Source organism: Etheostoma cragini, chromosome 14, assembly GCF_013103735.1.
Source record: "Etheostoma cragini isolate CJK2018 chromosome 14, CSU_Ecrag_1.0, whole genome shotgun sequence".
NCBI classification, from domain to species: domain Eukaryota; kingdom Metazoa; phylum Chordata; class Actinopteri; order Perciformes; family Percidae; genus Etheostoma; species Etheostoma cragini.
The window spans coordinates 4574112-4597979 of NC_048420.1; the positions used below are offsets into that span (position 1 = coordinate 4574112).

At 40.8% G+C, this 23868-nt stretch overlaps 1 protein-coding gene across 2 annotated transcripts in view; it reads left to right on the plus strand.

Annotated features, from left to right (window-relative positions):
* thsd7aa (thrombospondin, type I, domain containing 7Aa) overlaps positions 1 to 23868 on the plus strand; it is a 181804-nt gene that overhangs the window by 89597 nt on the left and 68339 nt on the right. For both annotated transcript variants that reach the window (XM_034891400.1, XM_034891399.1), the window contains exons 5-6: positions 7984 to 8139; positions 11965 to 12168. In XM_034891400.1, coding sequence (XP_034747291.1) covers positions 7984 to 8139; positions 11965 to 12168 — 360 coding nt within the window. The remainder of the gene's footprint in view (positions 1 to 7983; positions 8140 to 11964; positions 12169 to 23868) is intronic.

Below are 23868 nucleotides of genomic sequence, written 5' to 3' on the forward strand. Positions count from 1 at the left end.
GTTGTGGAGTGTAGTAGGCCATAGCGTGGCGTTGCCGGTTGTTGTGGAGCGTAGTAGGCCGTAGCGTGCTGTTGCCGGGTGTTGTGAAGCATAGTAGGCCGTAGCGTGGCGTTGCCTGGTGTTGTGGAGCGTAGTAGGCTGTAGCGTGGAGTTGCCCATGGTTGTGGAGTGTAGTAGGGCGTAGCGTGGCGTTGCCGGGTGTTGTGAAGCATAGTAGGCCGTAGCGTGGTGTTGCCTGTTGTTGTGGAGCGTAGTAGGCTGTAGCGTGGCGTTGCTGGGTGTTGTGAAGCGTAGTAGGCCGTAGCGTGGCGTTGCCTGATGATTTGGGGTGTAGTAGGCTATTGCGTGGCGTAACTGGGTGTAGCAGGGTGTTGCAAGGCATAGCATGGCGTAGCAGTGCATATCAGGGCGTAGTGGGGCCTAGCAGGTCGAAGCGGGTGTTGCGGAGCGTAGTAGGGCAAGCAAGAATGCCAGCTGCAACCATGATTTAGGTCCCACCCCAATCCAAGTAAACTGCGAGAAAACATAATGTCCACAGGGTTATAAACTCCCCGGTGGGTTAGCAATCTGGAGTTTTTTGATTTGTGTTTACCACTTGCAGCCGTCTTTAAAGCCAGGGAATTTAAATCCTTAGTCTGATGGGCTCACAAACAATTTTATCTTTAAGGAAAAATACGAAATAGACCCTTAATGTAACAATGATTCTTACATTTCCCCCAAGATATTTATGTTAAAAACCTTTAAAACCATGAAAAATAGTAAGTGAATCCGCAGGTATAGTGAAACAATACCTTTTACCACTATTAGCATTGACTTCAGGACTTTGGAATGGCTCTTATCAAGACCACAGTAACCGTATTGTTTATTAGTTCTTGTGTCCGAGCATACAGTGGATGATTTCGATGTGATGGGCCAGTTTGTGTGGGGAGTCCATAGCTCAATTAGGCAGATGTAATCTTTGCGTTTGCTTTTATGGACGATCTGCAAATCCCAGAGTGACTGAAATAGGATAGTCTGCCAGTATCTGTGAGGACACATCATTGCCAGCCCGATTACTCGGAGCTACTACCATCCCAGATCACTGCTTCTTCTTGATTTGATTTAGTCACAGTTGGAAAGGGAATGATTTACTCAGTCCTGAAATTCACATACAAAGATTGCTTATTTTATCATTATTATTATTTTATTATCAATTTTTTTGTCAGGAACAAAGCAGCGCACATCATTACGTAAATAATTATTACAGTCAAGGCCATAACAATATGTGTAGGTGTGTTTCATAAAACGTTTCTAGCCATTAGGCTTATTTCAACCCCACACCCTGGTCAGGACTTTCTAAAAACTTTATCCAAATATAATTTTTAAAGGAACTACATAGTGTGATTTACACAGTCATGCAACAAATACATTGTGTACTAATATATTATAACAACATTTCACAAATTTGAGACTACATTACACAAACCAACACATCACGTAACAGCACAAACCCCAAGCACCCAGCCGGTCACAACTGCTCACCTATGCCCCCTTTGGTAGTGAGAGGCCTGGGTCCCAAAGGCTCATCTCCCATACCCGGACCCCGGGATGAACCCCGGCAGCCATGCGCAAACAGCCGGCATCCAGCACAGACAATAAATTTCAACAACACAACTGATTGAATGGTTGTATTTTTGGTTTTCTTTCAGCCAGTATTTCACCTTTCTATTGAATGTTTTCAGTTCCGTTGACCGTGAGTTTTTATTTCAGTTAGTAAATCCTTCCAAAAAGGTGTCCCTATCACTGAAAAACATGACATGAAAGTAGTTTTGCGCCCCTCTGCTATACAGTTGTCACCCACTGCTACACGAGTGGCCACTCTCCTTGTATTTGTTTTTGTCACAAAAGGACAAAGTACGGCTGGAGATGGATTATTTATGCATTTAAAAATAAGTTTGAGAAAAGAAAACTTAATAATGCTATCAAAATGGAAAAGTTTATATTTCTGTACAATCAAACAGTGGTGCCATATTGTTGGTTTCTGATCCATTTTTTTAGTGCTTGTTTATGATATGATGGGTTTGACTGTTGGCCCCATACAGTCATACACAGTGAGATAAGTGAGAGAGTATCATAGCATGAAAAACAGCAAAGCTGCCTGGCCAGGTATATGATGCCTTATCATTTTGAAGCAGTTCATGTTTATCCGTACAGTATCACAAAGTTTGTTAATATGTTTATTAAATTTGATTCTGACAGCTTATTACAGCACTACATTCTCAAATGGAGTGTTTTTTCATCATTGTAAGCAGCTTTTTATCCCCCATGGTGGCACATATTTCCCATTTTCTTCTGAAAATAACAATTTCTATTGAATGTTGCAGAGTGGGAAAAGAAGAAAGTTGTTTCAGCTGTTTTTCCTATATTGGTTTCCGATTAATATGAAATCCAATTGGGGAGCAAACTGACATGCTGTATAACAGCTGTGCCACTGTGATGCCATGAATCCTCAGCTGGAAAGGAACTGGAAGTCAGGTTATTAATGGCAGGTGGCACACGGCAGCACAGGTTCCTAATTTAGCGGCTGGGAGAGCAGCACAGGCAAGACTACACCATCTGGCACAAAGATTCCAGCGCAAGGTGAGTCTGTGTGGAGGCTTGAATTAATCAAGCTTTGTTATGGTTGTAAAGAGATGCCCAGACTGGCCAAGGAGGGAGGAGAACAACTTGGCCATGGTTCTCCTAAATTTCTGCAGATTAAAAGTTTTTTTTAAGAAAAGGGATGTCTGACTGTTCAATTGGTGCAACAACACATGGACACGTTGGAATTAAAAGTCATCAACAGGTCATTTAGATGATCTAATTCAGCACCTGTTAGTGCAGGGGCACATTTGCTAACCATGTGTTCATACACCACAGTTTTAAGATATAGCTCGTTAGAATGATATAACATTTTCATAGCCTGTACTGACAATTTGGTAGTTGATGTTCTCTGCCAACAGTGTCAACATTTTCCAGATTTCCTCATTTGACTTGCCAATTTGCCGGCCTTCATTTTAAAATGTTATACATGTTAATGGTGTGGCTCGAGGGATGGCTATGTACTGTAGGTTGTTGGTTTCAGTGTGAAATATTGATTAAAAACTGTTGGAATGTGAATAGGAATGACATTTAGTACATTTATCTTCATGGTTTTTATATTTCCTAGGGGTGCAACGAGACTCCCAGCTCACGGCACGAGACAAGATCGAGATGAGAGATTTTAACACTATTTTCCAGAAAACTTCAATGAAGAAATAAGACATAGTTAAAGAAAGTCACAAAGAAAAACCGAGTAGTGAAAGGCTTTGATATAAACAGAAATTACTGGCCTCGGAGTTTCTTCACTCAGAGAACCAAGATTGCAACGTAACCAAGCGTTTTCTGGCAGTAGTTGAGACCATTGAGACAATAATTGTTTTACTATTGTTTCACATTGATTATGTTTTAAAGAAGAAATAAATTACACTGTAACACTGTAATTTCCCATTTTTTTGAATCAATAAATATCTATCTATCTATCTATCTACCATCAAGTACTCAACAGAGGATTTCTGTGAAGACAGATGCTCTTTCTCCTCCTGTGCATTTTATTCATCGCAGCAACACTAGTAGGCTACTAAATGCTACTACTAGTGCTTTTTGTCCACTATAGGACAAAGGGAGAACATTTCTCTTTGTCATTAAAAGTTAAGTTAAGTTTTGCTGTCCCCTTCCCAACTCATTTAAACATGGAAAGGGAGGGGGCTACACGAGACAGTGGCACAGTCAACTGCATGCTGCGGATGTGTGTGTTTTGGCCAAGAGAGGGGGAGAGATAGAGAAAGAGGGAAAGGGAGAGAGTTGTGGTCATGTCGGCGTTCTAACACTGGGTTTACGGGCAGATTTTTTCTTCAGTTATCTCTTTGTAAAAGTGAACTCAGTCAACTTTGGAGAACGCACGGGGGGTTTTCCTTAGCTAATTTTAAGGCCGCTGCTCTGCACGTGTCGTATCACGAGACACCTCGACGAGAAATGTCATCACAGATAATCTTGCGTGATCTCGTGGGGACGAGATCTCGTCACACCTCTTATGCTTACAGTATTGACTTTGAGGATCTCCAGACTATCCAACACCACCTGATGGTTGACATTTTTGCCTCAGTTATAAATTTTAAAACTGTTAATGGATTGGAAATATTTTAGTGTCTGACCAAATACCAGACAAATGAATCTATGAAATATGTTTATCCTCAGCTGTACGTTGTGGTCAACAATGCCCTCCCACATGTATTTTGTTACTTTGTGGTAATGTCTAAAGTTCTTCCATGGACTCTGTAACATTTGTAGTGGAAATAATGCCTTTGTTACATTGGTTACCTTGTTCCAAGCCATTCTAGTGTAATATAGTAAGCCTGCAGGAAGACCCGGCTCGATTTGTGCCAGTTCTCTTTCATATTTAACAAGCTAAGCTGCTTGATTCTGATTGGCTAACAGCTATCCAATGAGAGCCTGGCTATCAGTATCCTTAACCCAGCGTAACTGGGCAAGCTCATGAATAGTAATGAGCTCAGGCAACATGACATCAGACTGACCAGCTTTTGTGATTGGCCTGATTTCTCCTCTTATTTATTTTCATTGGCTAGAGGAGGTAGCAGTTCATCTTCACATTCACCACATAACACAAGCACATATGGGCCTAAAAGATTTCCAAAAATGCAAGTAAAAATTGTTTTGTGTGGCAGGGCACCTTTAAGGCTAACTAGCAAAGCTATGGTTTTGGGAAAAGTGGGCAACTGCCCCAAGGCTCCAGGGCTGTGTAATATGTAGGAAGGACATGTGTTTGTAGTGGTATTTATTAGATGCTAAAAGTATACCTATTTCCGGGTGGGGGCAAACTATTTTTTAAATAATATTTTGGGCAGGTAGTATCCAGCACTGGTTGGTTTTTAAGTTGTAGCTTTCCGAAGGAGTGCAACATTTTGCCATGCTAACTAGAAAAAGCAAGTACTCAGGTTCTTTTCTGTAAACAATAGTGGAGGTTTTGGTCCCAGCACCAAGGGAAAATGCCAAAATAAGAATAATAATAACAAAAATACTTCAATAATTCAAATCATCTGTGAAAGTGTTTATTACCAATTTACCAAACTGTTGAATAAACAGAACAAATATATGAGCGCCATAGGGTTTTACTGTCCTCCTGGAAGTCTTAACGGTAGTATTAACCAGTTTTGTTAATTTACTGAAATGGTCAGAAATAACAGTGACATGCATAGATTTATTTCAAATAAGGCAACACATACTGTCTTCACTATAATCTGTAGTCACCTCCAAAGGCCCATGCTGAATCAGGAAAAAATCCCGTTACTGTCTTGACAGTGGGTGTGCTGACATTAGCTTTCAGCTCAATGCACCGCTTGCACTCTTCTAATTACAATGTATTTTGAACTCCTTGAATTTGCCACGGGGAAATTAAACCAAACTACTGAGCTTCAAGTCCCCGTATGGACCAAAAAAGTATGGAGTGTGGATTGGTGGCTGGAGAGATGCCACTTCACCTCCTGGGAACTATCAGGTGCTGTTGAGCAAGGCACCGTACCCCCCAACCGCTCAGGGCGTTGGTTCAGCTGGCAGCCCACTCACTCTGACATCTCTCCATCAGTGCATGTATAGATCCTGAGCATGTTTGTGTGTAAATGTAAATGTGCTGTATTTATATAGCGCTTTTCCAGTCTTAACAACTGCTCAAAGCGCTTTTACATCTACAGGAAACATTCACCATGCACACACATTCATACATACATTCTGGTCGGGGCTGCCGTACAAGGTGCCACCTGCTCATCAGATAAACATTCACACTCATTCACACTCCGATGCGCAGCACCGGGGGCAACTCGGGGTTCAGCGTCTTGCCCAAGGGCACTTTGACAATGACTGCCGGGGCGGGGATCAAACCACCAACTTTCCGATTGTCATGCAACCGCTATACCACTGAGCCACAGCCGCCCGTGTGGGTGTAGTTCAGGACTGTGTGTGATAACTAACAAAGTGTGGACACAGAGTGTAAATTGTAATTTCCCCATTGGGGATCAATGAACAGATTCAAATTAAAATTAAAGTAAAAAATAATTTTCCATTCACTCTTAAGGATGTGGGAAATTCCTTCAGTGACATCCTTATAATATTTTAGCTGTGTTAAAATATTCTTAAACAGCTAATCGCAAAGACCCTAGCAAAGTGCTGGTTATGCAGATTCAATGGAAGCATACCTAAAAACATATAGAAGCATGGGTAGGGTATAGTGGAATATTCAGAGGAGTGTGGTAATGAGTCCCTGTCTTCAAAGCCAGTCAGACTAATGTAAATCATACCTTTTTAACAGCTGTGCCAGTAACAGTAGGGCCTGACAGATGACTCAGAAGGCAGGGTGCAGAAAGTAGAAAAATAATAATATTGTTCTGAATGTTCTGAATTGCAATATGGTAACATATCACACCACATGTCTGCAGCCAGAGGTAGATGTCTTTTAAAGTTTAATTTGTTGGGAATGATGCACAATTTAATTTTGCAGTTGTTTTTATACCATATAAAAAAGATATGCACTAAAGCTTTAATCAGCTGGCTTTTTCAACCGTCCCATTCCCGCGAGTCACAGAACCGTAAGCCAACCCACGACCTTTTCCTAAATCTAAAGGGACGCCAATTGTCCCGACAACAAATGCACCTGACCAAGCGTCCTTATTTTACGAGATGGGCGTGAGAATGTGTTGGGATAACCTGTGTCCTACAGTTACCTCTTATTTGTAAGAACATCTTAATTTAAAACTGAAATTTGGTTTAATGAATTATCTTGCGTGCAAAATGGACATTTGATGGTAATACATTGTGTAACAGCATGCAATGTTATTCAGTTCCCTGGCGCAATGTTAGTACTCATGTTGCATGGAAATTGTACAGGTCGCCGGGTGCCGTGGGATTTCCAAATTAATGGTCCGATCAACAGCGTGTTTGGATGTAACGATTTGATGTTCCAGTTTTTAGTGTTCTCTACATGAATACATGTTTAGCAAGGGCAAAGAAAAACACACCAAAACATGTCATATGATTAGAAAATGATTATGTGAATCAAATAGCGACAAATTACATTGCAGCATTTGACATATCAAGCGTTTTTTGTGTTACGGGTACTCAAGGGCATGCCACATGTACGCATATTTAAATGACACTATTAAAGGATGCACCTTTGGCCAAGTGGAGGCAATTTGCATGTGAATGAGGCTCAGTCCTGTCGTGGCACAGCGAGAATGATTTATCAGCCTGATGACCTTGCAGAGAGTCACCTGCAGCTGTTTGGTCCACAGAGAATCAGGCCACATTGAAGACTGGCATGCTGTGTTAGGAAGAAAAAATAACCTTTGTTGTTTCAAAGTTGTCTGGTTTTGGAAGATGTGGGGGGTTTTGGCAGTGGGTACCAAAAATAAAAAAGTAGACTGTTTTCAAATGGCTTGGCTTTGATGTTGAGGATTTGTTTCTGGGGGCTGTGGGATTTTAAAGGCAGGGGTCTAGGGGACCGTTAAGACCAACTTCTGTAATTTTTTAAAAACTTTTTGCAATTTATTTTTTTACACGTTTTACATGTCTTTGTGGTTTGTTTTGTTTAACTATGCAGATTTATAACTTCATAACTTTGAAGATTAGATTGGAACTTCTGTTGTTCCTGCACAGTATACATGAATGCTGTTCTCTACAGCTTTGAAACTGAATGGGAAGGTCCTGAAGTATAAGTTAGAAACTCATATTAGAAAATATAATATAATATATAAAATAATATGGTCAACATGTTCTCTTTCATTTTATTCTTATATGTTGTTACAAGTTGTTGTAAAAAAATAAAGAAAAAAGAAAAGTTAGATCATAGCATAATTTCTACAATGTTAAACAGTAGGCCTACAGTGTGTTACATAGCTCTTCTCTTTGTCTCCAAAGCATTGCGGCCAATGGACAGTGATCTGTGTCTGGGTATCTCCCCAAACACCACCCAGCTCTGCCATATCAGCTGTCCTGTTGAGTGTGAGGTGTCTTCCTGGAGTGCCTGGGGACCCTGCACCTATGAAAACTGCCAGGACCAGGCAGCCAAAAAGGGTAAGAATTCAATGTGAGAATTTTAATGTCATTGTCTCATAAACAGTTAACGGAATTCTATAGGGATTTCTTACTAAAGCCGGCTGCACACTGGCTGCATGGCGCGTACGTGGCGTTTCTGTTGCATGTCAGCTGTGTGGATTTTTCTACACAACAGAAACATGTGTGACGCGGCGTTGCTGCTATTAGGTGACATAAAGGGAAGGCTATCTCGGGACATAGCGCCGTCAGATTTGGATCACCCTAGATCTACATATGGGGAGAGAGTTGTTAACCATAAATACATAGGCTACTGACTTGATTACAGCAAGACAATGGTGGCAGTAGTTATGGCAAAATATGTTACAGAATATTTTGTTCTGGATGACTGGTGCAATATTTGAAATTTTTTACATTTATATCTGCATTGATATAAAAACCTAGAGACTTTCCCATATTTGTACATGCAAAGTTGACTAAACATCCCACACTGCGATTTCACCTTGTGTGTCTTCTGGATGTATCTTCTATTGTACCATGCTAGTATTAATATTAAAATATAAAATTTGAATTGCAAAAATATTCAAAATCCTGGCTTTGTGACAGCAGCAGAGGAGGGCAAAAGGTTGGAGTGGGAGCCAAAATTGTCAACTTCGCTGCTTATTTGTGAGCTGTTGTAGCAGGTTGTGCTAGTCCATAAGGGTTGACGCGGTCTCTGCTTCAGCCCTTAATTATCCCTGCAACAGCAGCGTCTGCCATGACTAATGCATGTTGACTCTGCCTTAATGATGCGCCTGAAATGAAAGGGAGGGCTTAATATTCTCATCCATGCATCTTAATGATGGATCCACTTCTTCATTTTCTCAATATTCTACTTCTGTTCTTGCTGTTGTCTGCTATACATGATGGAAAGTGAACCTACATATGCGCACACACACAAACACACCCTCAAGTGTGTGTACCCTGTAGAACCGACTGGAGAGCAGCATGTTTATGGGGTTTAGCTCTTAGAATGTAAGGGGGAAATTTCACATAGGGAGGTTGGTCGGGGGACTGGATTGGTCAAACGCAGGACTTTCCCCCAGGCGAGCGGGATTTGTGTCCCACGTTTTTCCTTTACTGTTCTGTTATTGCCGCAAGTCAAAACAGTGTCAAAATGGACAGCAATAGTCCCGACCAAGCGTGTGTTATATGACGCTAAAGGAGACTTTTAGCGTCAATAACAACAACAAAGGCACCTGACCAAGCGTAATATTTTACAAGATGGGAGTGAGAATGTGTTGCAAATAAATACCTTTGCAAAGTAAATGTGCTGTATTTATATAGCGCTTTTCCAGTCTTAACAACTGCTCAAAGCGCTTTTAGCATCTACAGGGAACATTCACACACATTCATACACTGTGGCCAGGGCTGCCGTACAAGGTGCCACCTGCTCATCAGATAAACATTCACACACATTCAGACTCCGGTGCGCAGCACCGTGGGCAACTCGGGGTTCAGTGTCTTGCCCAAGGAAACTTCGACAATGACTGCAGGGGCGGGGATCGAATCACCAACCTTCCGATTGGGAGGCAACCGCTCTACCACTGAGCCACAGCCACCCGTGCAGTACAGCTATGAATTATTCCTCAGTGTTATCGCTGCAGGAACAAAACTGTTTTTGTGTCTTTTTGTTCCACACATAGGGATTGAAAACTTACGCCCAGAGGGGAGAAGCTGAAACTCTGTGTGCAATGGATGAGAACTCTCATTTAAAATTGAGCCAATTATGTGCTTTAACTGTTTTGTGTACAAGGTGTCCACATTGAGCAGTGGCTCACCGATCAGCCTGCTAGACCACTTTATTGTGTAGCAGGCTGAGTGGGTTTTTATTTTTTAAAGAGAGGTTCCCAAACCAGGCAGCTAGCGCAAATGATAAAATGGATTCAACAAAAGCGTGGTAAAAGAGACTCATGATTGATTTTCTCAATGTGGATGCGACTCAGATTCCTCAAACAGAACAGCCACTGATGCCCTTTTTTACACACAGCTTCACAGTTAGTTTCAAGTATGAGTTTTGAATCCATTATTGACTCCAGGTATTTATAAGATTGCACACATTGACACCTTTGATTGATGTAATTTCATGTGTCTGGAGTTTTTGATCAATTGACAAGGCGGTTACTTGATCATTCTTCGCCAGCCAGGTCTCTGTGAAAGCCAGGACACAACAGTTCCTGAAGTCCTTTAAGAATTTGATGTCTCCCTGGAGTTCATCCATTTTTGTCCTTAGGGACTGTAAGTTCCCGAGGATCATGGAGGGTAGAGGAATATGAGATAGTCTCTGTTTTCAGAAGCGTTGCCTTGCTTCCTCTTCATTGTCGCTGTTTTGCCTCCCTGGGTCTTTTAGGATGAAATGGCGTGATCTCTGTCACACACGTTATTCCACAAAATTGGAGATAATTAATCCATAAAAGAGCACCCAGAGAGTAGAAAAGGTTATAATGTCCATTGTGGATAAGAGCATACATAAAGTCAATTCAATTTTGTTTGTAGTGTCAAATCATAACAGAAGTTATCTCAAGACACTTTACAGATAGAGTAGGTCTAGACCACACTCTATAATTTATAAAGCCCCAAGAATTCTAGTAATTCCCCCAAGAGCAAGTAACTAGTGTGACAGTGGTGAGGAAAAACTCCCTTTTAGGAAGAAACCTCTGACAGACTTAGGCTCCACTCCACTGCACCCCCCCCCAAAAAAAATGTACGCCTATGGCCAGCTTCCAACCTAATTTATTTGTAGTGAAATTATCAGATGACACTGCTATCTTCAGTTTACATTAATTGACATGCTATAAAGCTGACGTCGACAGGTTTGTGGACTGGTATGAGCATCATTTGCACATGAATGCAAAGCTGAATACATTATAATGGATCTCAGTCCAACTGGAGATCACAGTTCTGTACATACAATTGGCCAGTGAATAATTATGTCACCTCATACAGTTACAACGCTGTTACTGATGTACTCTTTTTTTGTTTTGTTTTTCAAGGCATTTCATTAAAATTACTGCACAGCCTTGATATCATGAGCTGATGTCCTGTACACAATAGTTCATCACGTATCATTGTTTCCATGTATCTGTCAAAATGAAGCCTCTAGCTTTGACAAATGCCTGTGCTGTGCTGCTATCTTGTAGCCATGCCATTCATAATATACCCAGCAGATAGCAAGTGAGTGATGTCTGATAGAATTCCCTGCACCCCAAGCCTCATCTCCCTTATTACCCCCCCCACCCTAGATAAAAGATCAAAGGAGATCAAAGGAGCTAGACACATAGCAGTAGCAGTATATGTTGTGCTGACCTGTCTGATTAAATACTGTTTTTTGAGGGAAAAGAGAGACACAGATGAAATGGAGAAGGACCCTGCTGTCTCTACCTGCAGGCACTCCAGGACTTCACGGCCTTATCGGGCTGGAGCACGAGTGTGGATTAGGGGGTGGGTGACCTTGCCTGGGCTGAAGTTACCATCCCCCTTCCAAGGACCTGGGTCATGGAATCCCATGCCCTTGAGCAGAGGAAATGACACACATGAGAACAAGCCCTCGCTGATTGATTACTTTAATGAGAGGGGAATAAAAACATTCATTATGTGACGTTCTTCTTGGAATCTCTGTCAACTTCAGGCTTAATGGACTGTCACACTAAATGCAATATTACAGTTATCATCAAAGGCACACTGTGACCACGGAGTGAAGTTAATGTGCGTTCGGGTTCCAAATTATAGTTGCAGAGGGGTAGAATGTGGTTGATTAGTGTGATGCTGGTTTCATTTTCTTCAATAGGTTCTTGTTGTTCCCAACAGGCTTCAAACTGAGGAAGAGGAAGATCACCAATGAGCCGACAGGGGGGACAGGCAACTGCCCCCACCTGGTAGAAGCAATACCGTGTGAAGACCCCAGCTGCTTTGACTGGCTGGTTATTAAGCTGGAGGAGTGCATCCCTGATAATGAGAAGGAATGTGGACCAGGTACCCAGATGCCACAAGTCCAGTGTGTCAACAGTGATGGTGAGTAGAAACATGACTTTACCATAAAGCAACTTTTAGAATTACCGGGGTTTTTGCACCCTCGCACAAAATTGAGACAAATGAAAATGTTTGCAATTTAGTAAACTGGCCCATAGTGCATCAGTTGATGTCCTTAGTACATGCTTTTCTAAAGCGTTGATCCTGATGTGGGGAAATTGGACAGTAGCATAAATATGTTCATGCACATCAACTTGTGCTGATGCACATTAGGTCAAACCTGGTGTGCCGACTAGAGCTGGGTAATATATCAATATTGTATTGATATTGTGATATGAGACTAGATATTATCTAAGATCTTTGATATTGTAATATCATAATATGGTATAAGTGTTGTCTTTTCCTGGTTTTAAAGGCTGAATTACATTAAAGTTATGTCATATTCTGAATATACAAGACTGGTGTTACTGTTCTTTTATTTGCCTTTACCCACTTAGTCAATACATCCACATAACTGATGATTATTCTTTAAAAAAAATCTCATTGAGTAAATATTTTCTGAAAGCACCAATAGTCAACGCTTCAATATTGTTGCGATATCGATTTCAAGGTTTTTTGTCAAAATTACGTGATATTTGATTTTCTCCACATCGCCGAGCCCTAGTGCAGACTCACTTGGAAAACAACCAGTGTGGCTGTATGACTGACATCATGCATTGATGGTTTGTGTCGGCCCTAACAGAATAGGCAGCACTGATTGACTGTGGGGGGTGCTGGCAGAAATGCAGGCGTTGAACAGGACCGTTGTGGTGAAGCGGGAGCTGAGCCCGAAGGCAAAGCTTCCGATTTAAAAGTTGATCCTCGTTCTAACTCTCAAGTACGGTCATGAGCTTTGGGTGGTGGCCAGAAGAATCAGATACAAATAGCCGAAAACTGAGTTTCTTCCGTAGTATGGCTGGACTCACAATTAGAAAATAGGTTCAGGAGCTCAGAGTAGAGCCACTGCTTCTTTTTGAAAGGAGGTGGTCCAGGCATCTGATTAGGATGCTTCCTGGGCACTTTTCTTTGGAGGTTTTGAGCCTCTGGCTTTATATTCCCCTCACTGTGAGGATTGGCTACTTTTCTACCTTTGATGTCATTTGTAAATATACACTTTGAGTTTTAGAGTGTTGGATGGACCAAAAAAAGCATCTGATGACATTGGCCTCATTCACAAACATTTTCCTAGGTTGTTCTCAAAATTTTTCTTAAGAAAGTTCCTAGAAAGGTCTACCCCTGATTCAAGACGTGTTATTAAACAGCAGAATTGTTAGCAGGTGTGTTCTTAGAGTGAAGAATCTCAATATCTTTGTAAATTGAAAGCTTGTGCTTGTTGCTCCTATTTAGCATAAGTAAATGCCCCGTTAATTTCGATACAAGGTCAGAAATGACAAAAAAGACGTGGTAAAGACGGTGGACTCCTCAACTCCAAAAGAAAGAAAACTTGCTGTAAAAAGTTAGCAAAAAAACGAGACATCACATTTGGTAGCGTCCGCATTGCATACATAGCAGCAAATGGAAGCAATGTACAGAATTCAATTTCTCATTCAGTGAACACTGTATCCTGAGAAGGGTGAAGAACTGATGAAGTAGATAGGCCGAGCACAATTCATACACAATGGCGATTCAAAGTGCTTCACAAATGAGCAGAAGTGTGAGTGTAGTGTGTATTCATTAAAACAAATTAACATACAAAAATGTGTAAAATAATGAAAATAATTAGTTACAAAATTATCCAATTTTAAATTATAATGGAAGAAAACTTAAACTACTTATTTTGCGCAAACATGTCAGCTCTCAATTGTGAGTAAGTGTTTTTGAGTGTGCGTAAATTCTCACCTAAGAACAAATCCCAATGATGAATGCCAGAATCTTTGTAGAAACTGTGTAAGTGGTGTGGAAGAAAAAATCTGTACATTTGGAGAATCAGGCCCATTGTCTTGTGGTCAGAAATTGAGACTTTGGAATATTTGGAGACATTTTAGAAACAATAAGAATTGTGATTCTGTTAACTAAAACTACATGGTTAAGTTCAGTGAAAAGGGTAATGCATTACTCTGGAAACAGGACATCAACAACAAAATATATACTCAAGGTCCCAGCAGGAGTGGGAGCAGTTGTCATGGAGATACCTTAGTTTTGATAAAAGCATGGCACATGGCATAACTTAGAAGCAGCAGTTTACCATTGACCAAATGTACTGACAACAAAATAATGGTTAGTTGCAGAGCTATAATGTAATTGTTAATGTTTTGTTTTCTGTCCAGTCCATATTAGCAATTTTTAACATTTTTAAAAGTCCTAGTGTTGTGGGTAGATGTAGCCAGCGGTCGAGCAAGTTAAAAACATGATGAGTTGGAGATGTGGTTGGAAAAATATAGGATTTTTATTTATATTCCTGATTAAGGCCCTTAGGCGACAATTAAAGAAAAATAAAATATTTTCCCAAAATAAAATTAGTTCACCTATAAAGGTCACGGTACCAAAACACATACACTGTAATCTGAAAGACTCACGTCCTACACCCTCAGTTTCCACATGCCTCACTGCCAGACTATATAGGTCCAAAGCCCGGCCCTAAAATTGGATCATACCAACTCTACAATGCGGGGTAGCCTCAGATGACTAGACAGTTTAAAAAGGTTACATAGTCCCCAAATGAATCTAATATACTAGACATTTACACACTACACAATTTACATTAACAATGAGGAATGGCTAGGTTAACAGGTAAAATTAATCTTGTGATCATCAACATAAAAGTATGAACTCACTAAATAAACCTATAGACACGCATCATTCCAGGCCTGTCTTTGAGGGCTAAAATAGGTGGCGTGTAGCTACCGTGGTTGCAGCCACTAAAAAGCAACACCAATAGCAGTTTGATCAGAATTTTAATAAAACTAAGCAGGAAATGCATTGAAAATAGTAACTGGAGTAGTAGTAACTCTATTTCTGATGGACTCTGTTGTATATTTATTAGGGGTGGGAATCTCTGGGCACCTCGCGAGAAGGGTGCTTTTTTCGTCACGTCAGACGTGGACAGCCACTGTCAAAACGTCCATATTTTACGGGTTCGGAGTGAGAATGGGTTAATATACAAAAACGTATACAAAACCCATGGCTTTTTGGCCATTTTCTGCACTTTTGCGGTCTTAAGTTGTTGTCCATTATCCCATCCTCTTTCAGTCTCTCTGTTTTCTGATTTGTACATATCAAATGTTTTTTTAATAATTATTAATTTATCTAAATTGAGCACCGAAACGTTCAAGAGAGAATCGCAATGCATCCATGGATTGATTGTTTTTCCCACTCTTAATATTTATGCTACCATACTCAATTACCGATGTTAGTTCAAGAAGATTGTAAGAAATCTTAGAATGACATCTTAGAAGTTTTAGACTGTCAGACACAGTTGTTTGGAACAGTTAATGTCCCAGCATTGAGGAATAGACTCTGCCAAACCCATTAGCTAATTGCCAGATAACTGTTGCTGTTTCTGCTTTGTTTGGATGTTATGTTCAATGTGTTATGGGTCAGTTTGCTCAGCTCTAATTGCTGCAGTCACTTGGCCTCTCTTTGAACCACCACTTTGGGCGCTATAGCCTTGGCTCACTGCCCAACATTGTAATTGCTGTATATGTTGTAGGGCGATATCCCTCTATTGTCTGCGCTATTCTACGCAATTTCATTGAGCTCCTGAGGGAGTGTGTGTGTGTGTGTGTGTGTGTGTGTTTAGCTGCTCTCCCTTGGATTCTAGCACAGGCGACTGGCCAAAACTGTGCTGGAAGAGAATGTGAGGCACCAGGAGAGCTGGCACTGTCTTAGACTCTTTCGCTCACGCACGCACGCACACACGCACACGCACACACACACATGTTTAAAATGCATCTCTTCGTGGACGAGTTACTGTATTAAAGTCTTATTCACATTATGTGTAACGTTTATTAATGTCATGTCATTCTAATAAAACAGCTTACATGTTTTAAGCTAATAATAGCCAACAGTTTAAACCACAACATCACAACATATTCTACATGTCATTGTCCCCTTTGGATGTTTTCAGCGCCGTGGGTAAAGGGGTATGATGATGATGATGATGATGATGATGATGATAATGCTCTTGCGGTTGTGTGGCAGAACAAAAATCTGTATTACTGTTACTGACTTCTACTAGAAAAATGTTCATTATGATCGGGTGTGTCATTTACATAATAATAAATCATTAGTTAGTTTGGGAACAGATCTACTATATGCAAATGCTAAAATTCTTTGTATGATTTACAATTTGTCTTGAACGTATCATCTGGTGTTTCCCGTCTTTGGATAGACGTTTGAGAAACCAGAGTGGTGAAAGTTTATATAATGCCGTTAGGCCTTTCAGACTTCTAACATTTTTTAAAAAGTTTATATTTTTTTGTGATTTCCATCCGATTCGTTTGAACGTGATATCTCAGGATCAGTTTGCCAGTCTCGCCTTGATTTTCTTTATTATCTATGTCTATGTCTTTTGTTCTTCTTGCCGTTCCCATCTCCTTCTCCGTCTCGTTCAAGCATGCCCGGTCCAGAGCAAGAAAACAAAACAAACCATGCAAATCTAAATTGAATCAATAATTAAAGCAAAGACAATATGACAAATAAATGTGACAATGTGGTGTTTCAGCAGCGAGCCAGGAGTAACAGTGTCAGACTGAAAACCACTGGGCTGGCTATACAAATAAACTTAGCCTAAATTGAATTGTGGTGTGTGAAAATGGTGAGAGGATATATAAAAGAAAGCGGATTTCAGAAAAATGTTCATTATGATCGGGTGTGTCATTTACATAATAATAAATCATTAGTTAGTTTGGGAACAGATCTACTATATGCAAATGCAGTGTGCAGTATCAGCCTTTATGGTGCATTATACTTCAAGTGCCACTGGGTCCAATTAAAAGTTAAATCTGCTGGACGTATGTACTTCTAGCATGAATGGAGCTCAAACTTTCAGAGTTTTTACTTATAACAATGAAAGAAAGAAAATTTGTTGTCTTCAGGGGCGGGTAGGAACACAAAAAAACTGGGATTGTGGTAAAAAGAATTTTGTCTTTGATTTCTGTTTATTTTTGTCAACCAAATTGGCCAAAATCAAAGAGATGCTTCAGTCCAACATGCCACTGTTGTGGAAGTTTCTGTTGAGTGTTTTTGAGAGTGAAACAAAATTAAGAGTTAAGAACTGAAACAAAGTTTGGCCTTTGTATTTTATTTATACCTGCAGGTACAAGAATAACAATTTCACACAGCACAGCAGCACAATGTGGAAAAGACGAGGTAGAAGAAAAAAATAGCTTATATACATCCCAGAGTCTAAGATGCACCCCTTTGTTAACATGACTCCGCATTTCTGACAGTCTGGTGCCACCCTGCTTCTTCCCCTCTGCACACCATTCAGCCCGAGGATACCAATCCCGTTTATCTCAACTGCCGAGGAGAGAGAGAATGTGCAGAGAGACAGAGTTCACAGAGACCTTGTACCTTATCTAGTCCTGTACGTAAAACAAAAGTCACACAAAAGATTCCAGCATGTGAGAATCAACCATACAAAGAGGCAAACACAGAAGATCCTTACCAGAATCTATTTTTCCCATTACACCACCACTCTCACATATACTCTAAGGCAGTCTATGAGGACTGATGAATAAATAAAAAACTATTGAAAACTAAAAAATGTAACTAAAAAGTCAACGATAAAGATGATATAAACTGGTACAATACACAGTGTGTGTGTGTGTGTTTTTTTCAGAATATGGCAATTATGTACATTTCTAAACCATAACACAGTAGCTGCTAATGAGGGCTCTGGGGAGAAAGAGAGAGAGAGAGAGAGAGAGAGAGAGAGAGAGAGAGAGAGAGAGAGAGAGAGAGAGAGAGAGATGGGGGTTGTTCATCAGATTCTATGTTATGCTCATAATCAAGGCCCCCATTCACAGGCTGCAGTGCTCCATGTTGTTGCGGTGGCAGTGATTACCATCTTCCTCATTCCAAACTGACTTTCTCTTTCCATTAATTATCTTTAGTCTTTTCCTCCTGAAAAATCAAAGTAAAACTGCCTTTGAAAAATAATTTAGTATGAAGCAGTAAGACATATGTACACCGCTGAGACCTTTATGATAGTCTTCATTTTTCTAATGTTCAGATCTAAAGTCTGTGGCGAAGCATGGCAGACACGTTGAACATGCTGTTTGCTGGAGTTCATCCTCTGCTGTTCTTATCTGTGAGGAAGAAATAGCTGAATTTTAAAGCTACAGGCAACTATATTGTAGCTGCGGCTCAACTCTAGACATTTATAATGGGAGAAAGAAGGACATTTTAATACAAGTGGACTCTCCTCTCCGGGAAGCATCACCTTTTCGTGGTGGAGGGGGCTGGGTGTCCATATGAACCTGAGGGTTGTGTTGTCTGGAGCTTGGTGCTCCTGGTAGGGTCTCCCATGGCAAAGTGGTTTCTGGTGAAGGGCCAGACAAAACAAAACCCTATGAGTCACCGAGGAAGAGGTGAAGTTACCCTGCCCGGAGGGGGTCCCTTCTCGGGGCCGTCCAATCTCTGGATGACCAAAGCAAGAGCTGTGTCCTGTTTGTAGTATTTATAGACAGGATATCGAGGCGTAGTTGGGGTGGGGTGGGGTTGCAGTTTGGTGGGCTGGGGATCTTGTCGCTGCTTTTTACAGATGATGTGGTCCAGTTGGCATCATTGACCTGTGACCTTCAGCACTCAATGAATCAGCGGAGTGTGAAGTGGCTGGAATGAGGCTCAGCACCTCTAAATCTGAGGCCATGGTTTTCAGCAGGAAACCGATGCAGTTCCTACTCCATGTAGGGAATGAGTCCTTACCCCAAGTTACCTTGGAGTCTTGTTTACAAGTGAGGGGACAATGGAGCAGGAGATTGGTTGGAGACTTGGCGCAGCGAGTGCGGTATTACATTCAATTTATTGCAAATTTGTGACGAAAAGAGAGCTCGATCTACCGGTTTACCATGTCGAAGTGTCCTTGGGCAAGACACTCAACCCTGAGTTGCTCCCGATGCTGCGCATCGGAGTATAAATGTGTGTGATTGTTTATCTGATGAGCAGGTGGCACCTTGTACAGCAGCCTCGGCCACGGCGGCCGAAATGGGTTTCCTCAGGAGGGGGGCCTGCGCATCCCTTAGGGCCAGTTGTTCAAAGGTAAACTAATCGGATTTTGGTCATCGGATTGGATCAAATCTTAAAAATGGGTTGTTCAAAAGGGAAAGAAGGAATCTAAAATCAGATTAGATCACAGAATCCAATCCTAGTTTTAATCTGGATCAAACCTTCAGTTTGTGTTGTTCAAAACTTGTAAGTAAAATTTGGATAACTTCGATCCCAAAAAACTGGATTATCCTGTTCCCAACAGGGGGTAGGATTTCAAGGTGGATTTCAAGGTGGATTCCAGCACGAAAATTTAGTAAAACTTTAAATTGGTCAAATAATACATTTGTATCATTTAGTGTATATACTTTTTATATTTTTCACTTGACTTGTTTAACCTTAGTTAAGTTTAGTAAAGTAAAAAATAAAATACAAATCATCTTGTCCTCCTGAAACAATCCCCCAAACAGATTTAAATAACAAAAAAATAAATACAAAATAATAATATTTATCTCATTCATCACCATATATTAATTTCAAGGAAACAATCTAATACAAATGTCTGTTCTTTCCTCTTTAGATGAAGAAGAACCCTGAACATTCTACTACTACTACTACTACTACTACTACTTTTTTTTAAGACGTTTAAAAAAATGTACACACAATGTATTTGTTAATGTATATTAGTTTTTTAGTCGTAGTGGCTCAGATGAGGGGTCATAAAAGAAATTATGAATGGAAGTGGGGGTTATTTTTGTGTTTTGTCTCAAAATAAACACTTAGAGTGACCCCATCTTGGCTCTTCTACCTGTTCTGTACGTAGCTGGTAGCCTACATTGTGATATGTTGTCCTATTTAGAACACTGGTAATCCGGATTTGGTAATCTTGAAAACTTTGTATCTGGATCAGGGTGATCCAGTCCAATGTTGCTTTGAAAAACCGGCATAAAAGTAAGACAGATTACCTGATCCTGGATAGCAAAAAATGGGCTTTCCAAATCCGAATAATTTTGTTCCAGATTAAATATTTTGAACAACTGGCCCCTAGAGTTAGGGTGAGAAGCTCAGTCATTCGAGAGGAGCTTGGAGTAGAGCTGCTGCTGTTTCGCGTCAAAAGGAGCCAGTTGAGGTGGTTTGGGCCTCCCTAGGGGAGGCCCATCCAGCTTGTACGATCCGAGATGCGCATGCACAAGTTGTTTGGGCATGCAAAAGATGCCAAACATCTTGCGCCTCAAGAGGGCGTTAGCGGTGCTGGGTGCAGCCATGTTGCTAGGGCTAGTCGGTTAGCTTTCAGGCTAACGTCTTACGGACAGAAGGAACACACTATCTAGCGGTTTCAGCTATTCAATGCATATATGTGTGTGTGTGTGTGTGTGTGTGTGTGTGTGTGTGTGTGTGTGTGTGTGTGTGTGTGTATGTAGGTCTCTGTTCTGTTAACATGTAAGCGGAAGAAAGAAATCATAGATAGAAAGGAAAGACACTTTGGATCTTGATTATCAACGAGTCACCCAGGTCTGGACTAACATGAAGTTGGAACAGACTCTGAGATTTTGTCTGAACAAAGGGGACTTTCATTTGTACAAGCTAAACAGCTGATCCTCTACGACAATAAACACAGCTCTGTCAGGTCACACAGACCAACGGTGCCTGTCATCTCCCTGAACAGTAATTTAACTCCGTGGACGGAGCAATGTAGCATTTACTTAAGACATAAAACTTAAAGTCCTCTTATCAACAACACAATAACAAAATAAATAAATAATCAGAGTATTGACAAAAGGGACGTTGTAGAGCGCCCTCTGGTGGACAAACAATGCAACACCAAAACTCTCAGAATCATTTATTTGTCATTTTAAATGATTCTGATGAATAAATATTTATATACACTCACCTAAAGTATTATTAGGAACACCTTTTTAATTTCTCATTAATGCAATTATGTAATCAACCAATCACATGGCAGTTGCTTCAATGCATTTAGGGGTGTGGTCCTGGTCATGACAATCTCCTGAACTTCAAACAGAATGTCAGAATTGGAAAGAAAGGTGATTTAAGCAATTTTTAGCGTGGCATGGTTGTTGGTGCCAGACGGGCCAGTCTGAGTAATTCACAATCTGCTCAGTTACTGGGATTTTAGCGCACAACCATTTCTAGGGTTTACACAGAATGGTGTGAAAAGACAAAAACATCAAGTATGCGGCAGTCCTGTGGGCGAAAATGCCTTGTAAATGCTAGAGGTCAGAGGAGAATGGGCTGACTGATTCAAGCCGATAGAAGAGCAACTTTGACTGAAATAACCACTTACAACCGAGGTATGCAGCAAAGCATTTGTGAAGCCACAACATGCACAGCCTTGAGGCGGATGGGCTACAACAACAGAAGACCCCACCGGGTACCACTCATCTCCACTACAAATAGGAAAAATAGGCCACAATTTGCAAGAGCTCACCAAAATTGGACAGTTGAAGACTGGAAAAATGTTGCCTGGTCTGATGAGTCTCGATTTCTGTTAAGACATTCAGATGGTAGAGTCAGAATTTGGCGTAAAAAGAATGAGAACATGGATCCATCATGCCTTGTTACCACTGTGCAGGCTGGTGGTTGTGGTGTAATGGTGTGGGGGATGTTTTCTTGGCACACTTTAGGCCCCTTAGTGCCAATTGGGCATTGTTTAAATGCCACGGCCTACCTGAACATTGTTTCTGACCATGTACATCCCTTTATGGCCACCATGTACCCATCCTCTGATGGCTACTTCCAGCAGGATAATGCACCAAGTCACAAAGCTCGAATCATTTCAAATTACATTTTGGAACATGACAATGAGTTTACTGTACTAAAATGGCCCCCACAGTCACCAGATCTCAACCCAGTAGAGCATCTTTGGGATGTGGTTGAACGGGAGCTTTGTGCCCTGGATGTGCATCCCAGAAATCTCCATCAACTGCAAGATGCTATCCTATCAATATGGGCCAACATTTCTAAAGAATGCTTTCAGCACCTTGTTGAATCAGGGCCACGTAGAATTAAGGCAGTTCTGAAGGCAAAAGGGGGTCAAAAACAGTATTAGTATGGTGTTCCTAATAATCCTATAGCTGTGTGTATATATATATGTGTGTGTATATATATACTTATATTTTATGGGCCATTATAACTGCCAATACCGATAGTTTGGGAAATGTAATGTAATATAATTAAATTAATTATTACTAATTAGCTCAGTTAGGCTAACATTTTGTCAAATCTTCCCTAGTCATAGCATGTATAACTGATTTCTAATCCATTTCCTAAACTTTGGATTTGACACAGTTGCTATGGTACCACATAAAGGACATTGTGCTGCTGTATAAGCAGCACAATGTACATATGCTATATAAGCATAAGTAGATTTCATGTCTTTTGTGCATTTGTTAGAAAACCACGCAAAATGACTTACAATTTTCACAAGAATATATTCTACAGTATCACTTATAATATATATTCACTTAACCCTCAGATATTCATGACTCCATCTTATACCTATTCTCGTCTATCCCTCTTTTCCTTGGGGCACTCTTTATTATCTGGACTTAGTTTCAGTCAGTCCAGCCATAAAAAAACCTCTTCAACTTGACCTCATCTTCATCTTTCCTTCTACCTTGCTCTTCTTTTATCTTCTGAAAGGCACTCAGCTAAAGAGGTGTAGGTGTCCTTTCATGGAACACTGTTGAATCACACCTATTGGTAAATTAGATTAACACAGCGTGCTCAACACAGTCAGCTTGAATTTAGTTTGCCTTTCTTCCCCATTACCGCTGACTGCATGGATGCAATCTCCCCCGGATCTGGCAGAATTGAACAGAGGCCTCCGTCTGGTACATTTCCATCAACAGAGGTCCAGACAGCATTTTGACTTGTCTGATGTATGTAACGGTGAAAAGAAAATTCTCCCTTTTGATCGCTTCAACTGCTCGCTGAGCTTAGGGTGAACACATATCACTTCAGGGTCTCAGATCAGTGAGTTTAGCGGAACGATTTTGAACACCATGTGGAATGGGAGAAAAGGAAGGTGCTTTCTCTGAAACTCTTCCTTTCTGCTTTACTACAAGGCCTCTTTTGATTTGACTTTAATTTACACTGAAAATCTTTCATTTCCAAATCGTGAGCATTATTCTGTAACCCTGCCTGGGAGGCAGTAATTCAGCCAGTTCCTGGAATGCATCTTACCTGCTTATGTCATGCCGTGCCTCCTGCATTAGCTCTTTTTTTTACCACATTTGACTTTTTGTGGTCTGTACATAAAGACTCGTCCAGGCGAAATTGCTTGGCCAATCTTCCCAGTTGACCACGTTGAAATGTAAAGGCACGCACCACGACAAGTTGCGGGGCCTTTTGCTGGATACAAAATACATGGTGATGTCATTTCATGGCTCTCACACCACGCACCAGGAACACCACGGTGACTATAAATTTACCGTTATGTTGCAAAAATTAGCGCGGATTCACACGCATCACGGTTTTGTCGAGTTTTGCAAAGGCTTGAATAACAAGAGGCTTGACAAAATGATCTATCAT